At 42.8% G+C, this 11,656-nt stretch overlaps 1 protein-coding gene across 1 annotated transcript in view; it reads right to left on the bottom strand.

The window, feature by feature from the left end:
- Window positions 1-4,072: 4,072 nt before the first annotated feature.
- Window positions 4,073-11,656, bottom strand: part of naa60 (N-alpha-acetyltransferase 60, NatF catalytic subunit) — a 19,972-nt gene continuing 12,388 nt past the window's right edge. The window contains exons 6-8 of the mRNA XM_029729225.1: window positions 10,436-10,549; window positions 5,170-5,334; window positions 4,073-4,464 (exon numbers count right to left, since the gene is read on the bottom strand). Of these exons, the coding sequence (XP_029585085.1) occupies window positions 5,178-5,334; window positions 10,436-10,549 (271 nt within the window). The 3' untranslated portion in view covers window positions 4,073-4,464; window positions 5,170-5,177. The remainder of the gene's footprint in view (window positions 4,465-5,169; window positions 5,335-10,435; window positions 10,550-11,656) is intronic.

Raw genomic sequence — 11,656 nt, 5'->3', positions numbered from 1 at the left:
AAACAGAAGCAAACAGTGAAGGACTACCTGAACTTATCCAGTAGGAAACACTCGATTTCATTACAAAGCATTTTCTGTTGCAAAACACTTTGCTACGGTTTCCTAGCGTGCACAAATGAATATACCACAGAATAGGGTCATATTCATTAGGAATCAAACAGAATGAATACACCACAGGACAGGGTCATATTCATTAAGAATCAAACAGAATGAATACACCACAGAATAGGGTCATATTCATTAGGAATCAAACAGAATGAATACACCACAGAATAGGGTCATATTCATTAGGAATCAAACAGAATGAATACACCACAGGACAGGGTCATATTCATTAGGAATCAAACAGAATGAATACACCACAGGACAGGGTCATATTCATTAGGAATCAAACAGAATGAATACACCACAGGACAGGGTCATATTCATTAAGAATCAAACAGAATGAATACACCACAGGACAGGGTCATATTCATTAGGAATCAAACAGAATGAATACACCACAGGACAGGGTCATATTCATTAGGAATCAAACAGAATGAATACACCACAGGACAGGGTCATATTCATTAGGAATCAAACGGAAGCAAACAGGCTGAAACGAGGAGGGACGACCTGAACATGTCTAATAAGAAACGCTCGTTTTCTGTTGTAAAGCGTTTTGCTAAGGTGTGCTACTAATGAACACGACCCAGGTGTGTGAAGGGGGACATTAGACTGCACTACTTCCATTAAACAGCAGAGGGCGCCACAACAGTTTTACCATTGGTTGGGGAAAAGGGTTGTACAGCGTAGTACACCTATCAGTATACACAGCAATATATATAGCTATCAGGGTGGAGCTCTATTTCAATTCACTAAGTAAACCAAACTCCAAATGTTCTTTATTGAAATGCATTGAAGACAATTGGAACTGGAAGGTCAGTGTACATCCTCAACTGACTGGAATTTAAAAAGTGATTTGACCCCAACCCTGGTAACCTCTACATGATAGAAAAGTGATTCATTTCTGTAACACAGAATATTAACATGAACGTGCTACTGGATACATGTAATGTGTATTCTGCGTCATCGTGTCTAGTACTCCCCATCTGAACGGTTATATTTGGTCTGGATAAAGGTGTATTGGAACCAAGGCCGCAGGTGAACTTGAAAACGTGCTTTCTCATTCACAACGGAGAAAAGGATCAATTTGAAGTTCTAGTCAAATCAGCTAGAACGATACAAGGTCGTCCCTTATTGAAAAACCAAACTTATTGAAAAACTCAAGGCAAGACATGTAGTGAAAAGACTTACTTAACAAACCAAATAAAAGGGATCTTTCCTGTCCACATAGAAGACAACAAACCAACAGAAAGAAGAAAAAAAAACAAATATATATATATATTAAATAGAAAACCAGCTCAAGATGCAATCACAGACAATAGTTTAAAAAAGCATCCATTCTTCTGCTGTGGAAAAAAAGGACACTATATATTTTGTATTTACACTACCTACAACCAGATGAACTACAACCCAAATGGAACCCTATTCCCTATGTAGTGCACTACTTTTAACCAGAGTCCTGAATTGCTAACCCTCTGTGGTTAAGGTCTATAGTAGTGTACTACTTTTAACCAGAGTCCTGAATGGCTAACCCTCTGTGGTTAAGGTCTATAGTAGTGCACTACGTAGGGAATAGAGTGCCATTTGGGACACACATGCCTCTTAAGACACAAACGTGACCTGCATGTGACCAAGGCTGTCAAGCACAATAAAACATTTTTTTTTAAAACACCTCCTGACCAAATAATATTTTCAGTTGAACAATAGTGTCTCGATCCAAAATGGCACCCTATTCCTTATATAGTGCACTACTTGTTGACCAGAGCTTAACATTGGTTCGTGGTCAAAAGTAGTGGACAAATCTGGGAACTGGGCGCCATTTGGGGTTCAGACAGTTTCTACGAGACCCACTCTGTTCCATTTCATCAACAGGGGAAGGTTCCCAGACCCTGATTAAGGGTTCCTGTTTTGCAAAAATATTGCGCAAAGTTACCATAAACCTCAGTATAATCTCGCAGTTTGATTTAATTTGAAGCTTTTCTTCAACAATATGCGTTAAAATAGAGGCGATTGCCTAACTAGAGTTTAGTAAACTGAGTGATGCATTAATATACCTCTCGTTACACATTGTTGAAGAAAAGTTTTAAATGAAATCCAACTTCCAGATTATAACTAGTTTTACCGTACATTTTGCACATTGCTTTTGCACAATAAAAATGTGGCTCTCATGCTGCTATTGATGAGAATACATCTCAATTTAGGATCTGTCTGGTCAGATTGGTCAATCAGTTAACTGGATCTGTCTCCAGACTGAGTTGTTTCTTCCTAAAATCAGACTGGTCAGTTAACTGGTGCTATCAACACTACATTCAGTATTACCTCAATACACCCTCCTGTTTAAAGATGTTATCTAGACACCTAGTAGCGTTGCAGAACTCCGTTAACTTTCTCAAAGTTCCATGGTATTTAAGAAATCCTAGTTGGACGATTCCCGTATTCCGATGTAATTCCAGGAATCGTCCAACCAGGATTTTGGGAAAGTTAGAGGAATTCTGTAACCCCTATATACACACACTGCTCCTCTTTAAAACATTACCTAGAAACTGTCCTTAACTTAACTACACCTCGGTTCAGTCCCAAATAGCACCATATTCCCTATATAGTGCACTACATTTGACTCGACACACACTACACACACACATACATATATGTGGGGTATTGGGAGAATCTCACAGAGGGAGAAACTTCTACCATGTTATATTTTTTAATCTCTTAATACAAACAGGCAGACATACAAATCTAATGTCAGCTATGTTAAACATCTGGATTAAAACCGGACTGTCTGGTTGTCTACATGACCAGCAGAATGACAGACAGCCCTGAAGGGGACAGACAGACAGCAGGGGTTCAGGTCAAAACCCATTTCAGATCAAAATTAGGTCAGGAAGGGCACAATTCAGACTTGAGATAAAGTTGACTAAACGTGGACTTCAGTAAAACAAAAAAATGTATTTACTGTAAGTCTACTTATCTCAAGTCTGAATCGGAACACAAAGTGAACTGAAAGTCAATCTGGGAGGAATCCTAGTCCTTGAGATCTCTGTGCAGACTTAAAGTAGACTTCCGTGTAGATCATACATTGATGTCAATGGAAGATTTGTGTGAAAATGTGAGTGCTGATCTCAACTCGGGATTCAGGATTTCAATGATTGTATTGAAATAAGACAAATTATTTTTCTATGTGGATTCGGATTTCAAATTGTCTGAACTGAAACCAGAGTTGACCTCAACCCTACTGAATCTTAACCCGGTCCAGTTGAAACCAGAGTTGACCCCAACCCTACTGAATCTCACCCCGGTCCAGTTGAAACCAGAGTTGACCTCAATCCTACTGAATCTTAACCCGGTCCAGTTGAAACCAGAGTTGACCTCAAGCCTACTGAATCTTAACCCGGTCCAGTTGAAACCAGAGTTGACCCCAACCCTACTGAATCTCACCCCGGTCCAGTTGAAACCAGAGTTGACCTCAATCCTACTGAATCTAAACCCAGTCCACACCATTCCAGTGAATACGGTAACACTCAATCCCTGTATTTCAATGCATTTTCCCACGATAGTAAAGAAAAGGTGAACGGCATCTACATGTGTTGACCCTCCACTACACCAGTACAGTGAGGACAGGGCAGCTACTGACAGGGTATATATATATATATATATATATATATATATATATATACACAGTATATATGTATTTATATATTAGAGGATATATGTAATGTACAGCTATAATACATCGTCTCTGTATGAGCTGTAGGACAGGATAGGACAGCTAGGGAGAGATGAGACGCTTGGTGTGTAGCTTGCTGGGAGGCCTGGTTTGGTGGGCTGGGAGGCTTGGTTTGGTGGGCTGGGAGGCTTGGTTTGGTGGGCTGGGAGGCTTGGTTTGGTGGGCTGGGAGGCTTGGTTTGGTTTGGTGAGCTGGGAGGCTTGGTTTGGTGAGCTGGAAGGCTTGGTTTGGTTTGGTGAGCTGGGAGGCTTGGTTTGGTTTGGTGGGCTGGGAGGCTTGGTTCGGTGGGCTGGGAGGCTTGGTTTGGTGGGCTGGGAGGCTTGGTTTGGTTTGGTGAGCTGGGAGGCTTGGTTTGGTTTGGTGAGCTGGGAGGCTTGGTTTAGTTTGGTGGGCTGGGAGGCTTGGTTTGGTGGGCTGGGAGGCTTGGTTTGGTTTGGTGGGCTGGGAGGCTTGGTTTGGTGGGCTGGGCGGCTTGGTTTGGTGGGCTGGGAGGCTTGGTTTGTAGGGTCTGGGCTTAGTGGCTGGGTGTCTTGGTTGGTGTTTGGGGGGTCTCAGCCCTCAGTCTTTCCAGGGTTCCAGGTGGTGGTGGGTCAGGTGAAGTCAGAGAATCCTGAAGAACACAGGTGAAGACCCTGAAGAAAAACAGATGGGAAGAGAAAAGAAGGAGATAAGGAGAGAGAGGAGAGAGACAGAGATAAACAGAGGGGGGAGAGAGAGAGAGAGGGGAGAGAGAGAGAGGGGAGAGGAGAGCGACAGAGAGGGGAGAGGAGAGAGGAGAGGGGAGAGGAGAGGGGAGAGGAGAGACAGAGAGGGGAGAGAAGAGAGAGAGACAGAGAGAGAGAGAGAGAGAGAGAGAGAGGGGAGAGAAAGAGAGGGGAGAGGAGAGAGAGAGGGGAGAGGAGAGACAGAGAGGGGAGAGAAGAGACAGAGAGGGGAGAGGAGAGACAGAGAGGGGAGAGGAGAGACAGAGAGGGGAGAGAAGAGAGAGAGAGGGGAGAGAAGAGACAGAGAGGGGAGAGGAGAGACAGAGAGGGGAGAGAAGAGACAGAGGGGAGAGAAGAGACAGAGAGGGGAGAGAAGAGACAGAGAGGGGAGAGAAGAGACAGAGAGGGGAGAGAAGAGACAGAGAGGGGAGAGAAGAGAGAGAGACAGAGAGGGGAGAGAAGAGACAGAGAGGGGAGAGAAGAGACAGAGAGGGGAGAGAAGAGAGAGAGAGAGGGAAAGAGAGAGAGACAGAGAGGGGAGAGAGAGAGAGGGGGGGAGAGAGTATTGAGTTAAATGAAAGTCAATCAACAACAGATACTGTACACACACCTCCCCCTCTCCCAAATACACACCTCTACTGTCACATGGTCCTGCTGTACTGGATACCAGTCTTGGATGCGATGCCGGACCAGGGTATCAGGCTGCGGAGCAGAGACTGGGCCTGTCTGTAGAGTCTCTGGGGGATTGAGCAGGGACTGAGGCTGGCCAGGGCCGAGCCAATGTGTTGGATGTAGTCAGTGCAAGGGGATCGTCAAGGACTATAGGATTTATGGAACAAGGTCGGGGTCAATTACACAAATTCAATTTTAATTCAATCTCCCTATATATCAATGTAATATTCTATAACAGTTCTTCAATTTATATTTAATTAAACTAAACTCAAACTCTAACGAACTAACAGGGAATATTCCTGGTAAACCTCTAAATGTCCCCTGAATTCTGAAAACTTTCAGGAATTTGCTTTCATATTAAAACATACAAATCAAAGATGTAAAACATGATCCTAAATTTACCCAATCCAATGAGTGAATATCAGAGCTGTTGAAGCTGTTTAATATGAACAGCATGAAATCATTCTGGAAATGCTCAATACTCTATTCCACTCTGTATTGGCTACTGTATTGATTATTATTATTATCATTATTATTATTAAACCCTGCTGGTCATCTAGGAACGTTTCAACATCTTGGCCATGTGCTGTTATAATCTCCACCCGGCACAGCCAGAAGAGGACTGGCCACCCCTCATAGCCTGGTTCCTCTCTACCCAGTACAGCCAGAAGAGGACTGGCCACCCCTAAGAGCCTGGTTCCTCTCTACCCAGCACAGCCAGAAGAGGACTGGCCACCCCTCATAGCCTGGTTCCTCTCTACCCAGTACAGCCAGAAGAGGACTGGCCACCCCTCAGAGCCTGGTTCCTCTCTACCCAGTACAGCCAGAAGAGGACTGGCCCCCCCTCATAGCCTGGTTCCTCTCTAACCTGTACAGCCAGAAGAGGACTGGCCACCCCTCATAGCCTGGTTCCTCTCTACCCTGTACAGCCAGAAGAGGACTGGCCACCCCTCAGAGCCTGGTTCCTCTCTACCCAGCACAGCCAGAAGAGGACTGGCCACCCCTCAGAGCCTGGTTCCTCTCTACCCAGTACAGCCAGAAGAGGACTGGCCACCCCTCATAGCCTGGTTCCTCTCTAACCTGTACAGCCAGAAGAGGACTGGCCACCCCTCAGAGCCTGGTTCCTCTCTACCCAGTACAGCCAGAAGAGGACTGGCCACCCCTCATAGCCTGGTTCCTCTCTACCCTGTACAGCCAGAAGAGGACTGGCCACCCCTCATAGCCTGGTTCCTCTCTACCCTGTACAGCCAGAAGAGGACTGGCCACCCCTCAGAGCCTGGTTCCTCTCTAACCAGTACAGCCAGAAGAGGACTGGCCACCCCTCAGAGCCTGGTTCCTCTCTAACCTGTACAGCCAGAAGAGGACTGGCCACCCCCCATAACCTGGTTCCTCTCTAGGTTTGTTCCTAGGTTCCTGACTTTCTAGTGAGTTTTTTCTAGCCACCGTGCTTCTACATCTGCATTGCTTGCTGTTTGGGGTTTTAGGCTGGGTTTCTGTACAGCACTTTGTGACATCAGCTGATATAAAAAGGCCATTATAAATAAATGTGATTATTATCCTTCATTGAGTTACCCATTTTTTCCAATTGTTTTGGCACTTTGTGGGGAACAAAACTTCCTGCTCTAAAAACAATTACAATAATCCCAAAACACTTTTTTTTATGAGATTGGGAAACAACTAAAAACACCATTATTATATTTTAACAAAAACAATTGTAACATTTACACGTTGTAAATTGCTTAAATGCACTGTTAGAAACAAGATTCACTGTTAGAAACAAGATTCACTGTTAGAAACAAGATTCATATTAGAAACTAGAGGCTCATCCTGAGCCGTGGTCATGTGGTCAACACTCCCAGCTTCCCCACTGGAGACCAGGGTTCGATTCCCATCTCCACCGATCATGCTGTGTCTGTCTAAAGCAAAAATACTAAAAAAGGTCATTTAGGAGTTAAATGAACACTCAGTGTTGTAAAGACCTGAGTGTTGGTGTTAACAACCAGAGGTGATTGTGTCATTTTCACTCTGTGTACAGTAAAACTCTCAAAACCACACCCATCATTATCATATTTCCCAGCATGCTTTATTGCAGATGGATTTAAAAAATAAATTAAAAAAATGTTTAAATATGTGTTTTTGTAATTGATCTTTATGGTGACAAGCTGAGAAGAAAACCCAAGGGATAAATATAAAGGAGGAGGAACAGTTTACTATCGTTTTGATCATTCAGAATGTCAACACCAGACTGAGACGACTGAACGTCTGTCGGTGGACCCGGTACGGTGGGCTGTCGGTGGCCCCGGTACGGTGGGCTGTCGGTGGCCCCGGTACGGTGGGCTGTCGGTGGCCCCGGTACGGTGGGCTGTCGGTGGCCCCGGTACGGTGGGCTGTCGGTGGACCCGGTACGGTGGGCTGTCGGTGGACCCGGTACAGTGGGCTGTCGGTGGGCTAAAAAGGGTCCAAGCTCTGTGGGCTGCAGTGCAGGGGGCTTCAGGGCCTCTCTGACAAACATGCAAGGGACAAGGCCAAAAGCATCATAGAGGAACCCCACATACAATCTAAACTAATCCAATCTGTTAGTAGTTGGACTTATTGCCCCCTTTACAAGCCAGCATAATGTGACTTGCCTGATGTGGCCTGCAAACCAGGAGTTTCAGACCACTGTGTTGGGGTAAAACTACGCTGTTGAGCTATAGCCTTATGATTTTACGCTGCTGCTACTCTGTTTTTTTAAATTATTTTTTATTTATTTTTGTTTATCATCTACGCATAGTCACTTTAACTATACATTCACGTACATATTACCTCAATTAGATTGACTAACCGGTGCCCCCGCACATTGGCAACCCGGACTATTTGCATTGTGTCCCGCCACCCCCCTCTTTCACACTGCTGCTACTCTCTGTTTAACATCTATGCATAGTCACTTTAACTATACAGTCATGTACATATTACCTCAATTAGCCCGACTAACCGGTGCCCCCGCACATTGACTCTGTACCAGTGCCACCTGTATATAGTCTCCACATTGACTCTGTACCGGTACCCCCCTGTGTATAGCCTCCACATTGACTCTGTACCAGTACCACCTGTATATACGCTCCACATTGACTCTGTACCAGTACCACCTGTATATACGCTCCACATTGACTCTGTACCAGTACCACCTGTATATAGCCTCCACATTGACTGTGTAACGGTACCCCACTGTATATAGCCTCCACATTGACTCTGTACCAGTACCCCCTGTATATAGCCTCCACATTGACTCTGTACCAGTACCACCTGTATATAGCCTCCACATTGACTCTGTACCGGTACCCCCTGCATATAGCCTCCACATTGACTCTGTACCGGTACCCCCTGTATATAGTCTCCACATTGACTCTGTACCGGTACCCCCTGTATATAGCCTCCACATTGACTCTGTACCGGTACCCCCTGTATATAGCCTCCACATTGACTCTGTACCAGGACCACCTGTATATAACCTCCACATTGTCTCTGTACCAGTACCACCTGTATATAGCCTCCACATTGACTCTGTACCGGTACCCCCTGTATATAGCCTCCACATTGACTCTGTACCGGTACCCCCTGTATATAGCCTCCACATTGACTCTGTACCAGTACCACCTGTATATAGTCTCCACATTGACTCTGTACTGGTACCCCCTGTATATAGCCTCCACATTGACTCTGTACCAGTACCACCTGTATATAGCCTCCACATTGACTCTGTACCAGTACCACCTGTATATAGCCTCCACATTGACTCTGTACCAGTACCACCTGTATATAGCCTCCACATTGACTCTGTACCAGTACCACCTGTATATAGCCTCCACATTGACTCTGTACCAGTACCACCTGTATATAGCCTCCACACTGACTCTGTACCAGTACCACCTGTATATAGCCTCCACATTGACTCTGTACCAGTACCACCTGTATATAGCCTCCACATTGACTCTGTACCGGTACCCCCTGTATATAGCCTCCACATTGACTCTGTACCGGTACCACCTGTATATAGCCTCCACATTGACTCTGTACCAGTACCACCTGTATATAGCCTCCACATTGACTCTGTACCAGTACCACCTGTATATAGCCTCCACATTGACTCTGTACCGGTACCACCTGTATATAGCCTCCACATTGACTCTGTACCGTAATACCCTGTATATAGCCTCCACATTGACTCTGTACCGGTACCACCTGTATATAGCCTCCACATTGACTCTGTACCGTAATACCCTGTATATAGCCTCCACGTTGACTCTGTACCGGTACCCCCTGTATATAGCCTCCACATTGACTCTGTACCGTAATACCCTGTATACAGCCTCCACATTGACTCTGTACCGTAATACCCTGTATATAGCCTCCACATTGACTCTGTACCGTAATACCCTGTATATAAGCCTCGCTACTGTTATTTTCACTGTCATTTTACTGTTTTCTTTTGAATTTCTTTTCTTATCTATTGTTTACCTAATACCTATTTTTTTACTTAATTTCACTGTTGTTAGGGCTTGTAAGTAAGCATTTCACAGTAAGGTCTACACCGGTTGTATTCGGCGCACGTGACAAATAAACGTTGATTTGATGATATGTAATGTATTGATATAACGGGATACATTTTAAGGATAATATATTAAATTAGGCACTCACTTTGTGAAGGCTGCAGAATGGATAAGAACTGAACACAACAACCATGTCTCTGTCACTAGCAAACACAGCCAAGGATGGCTCTTGTTCAATTCAGTTCAATTCCAATTCCAGGAATGATTTTCTTTTACAATTAGACTTTTAAAGATTACTGCAATTCCAATTCAATTCTCCACTTCCTGCTTGAATTCCAGAATTGTGCCTAGGGGAAGTCTACATACCCGTGCAGTCTTCACGTGTTGCTGTCTTCAATTTCTAAATAGGGATGTTTTTACCACTGTTCTACACAACCTATGCCACATTATAAAAGTAAGAAAAAAAAAAACATTTCTGAAATAAATTACAAATAAAAACAAAGAAATATTGATTGCAAAGGTCTTCACACCCCCCTTGCTGTGACACATCTAAGTTAGTCCAGGTGCTCCACATGGACACACACACTCAAACTCCTACCCCCACATCCCCCCTTGTACCCCCCAAACCAACAACATCACACACACACACTTGTACCCCCCCACCAATCCCCTCCCACCCCCCTTGTAGTAAAGGATATAAGAGCGTCCAGGGCGGATGCCCTCCGTTGATGTACAGTACGTATGTGAACCCGTCTTTCAGCACCCCTCGTATGGAGTAATAATAAGGTAGGTAGTGATGCTGCGTGAAGTCTCTGTTGGAATTCATTTCATTTATATCACAATTTAAAAACACATATATATATACCCGGTAGCTACATTTAATAATAATAAGTCTCTGTTGGAATTCATTTCATTTATATCACAATTTAAAAACACACATATATATACCCGGTAGCTACATTTAATAATAATAAGTCTCTGTTGGAATTCATTTCATTTATATCACAATTTAAAAACACACATATATATACCCGGTAGCTACATTTAATAATAATAAGTCTCTGTTGGAATTCATTTCATTTATATCACAATTTAAAAACACACATATATACACCCGGTAGCTACATTTAATAATAATAAGTCTCTGTTGGAATTCATTTCATTTATATCACAATTTAAAAACACACATATATATACCCGGTAGCTACATTTAATAATAATAAGTCTCTGTTGGAATTCATTTCATTTATATCACAATTTAAAAACACACATATATACCCGGTAGCTACATTTAATAATAATAAGTCTCTGTTGGAATTCATTTCATTTATATCACAATTTAAAAACACACATATATACCCAGTAGCTACATTTAATAATACACATATATATACCCGGTAGCTACATTTAATAATAATAAGTCTCTGTTGGAATTCATTTCATTTATATCACAATTTAAAAACACACATATATATACCCGGTAGCTACATTTAATAATAATAAGTCTCTGTTGGAATTCATTTCATTTATATCACAATTTAAAAACACACATATATATACCCGGTAGCTACATTTAATAATAATAAGTCTCTGTTGGAATTCATTTCATTTATATCACAATTTAAAAACACACATATATATACCCGGTAGCTACATTTAATAATAATAAGTCTCTGTTGGAATTCATTTCATTTATATCACAATTTAAAAACACACATATATATACCCAGTAGCTACATTTAATAATACACATATATATACCCGGTAGCTACATTTAATAATAATAAGTCTCTGTTGGAATTCATTTCATTTATATCACAATTTAAAAACACACATATATATACCCGGTAGCTACATTTAATAATACATATATATACCCGGTAGCTACATTTAATAATAATAAGTCTCTGTTGGAATTC

This window comes from Salmo trutta, chromosome 32 (assembly GCF_901001165.1).
Source record: "Salmo trutta chromosome 32, fSalTru1.1, whole genome shotgun sequence".
Classification (NCBI taxonomy): domain Eukaryota; kingdom Metazoa; phylum Chordata; class Actinopteri; order Salmoniformes; family Salmonidae; genus Salmo; species Salmo trutta.
This window is presented reverse-complemented; position numbering and strand designations above follow the sequence as displayed.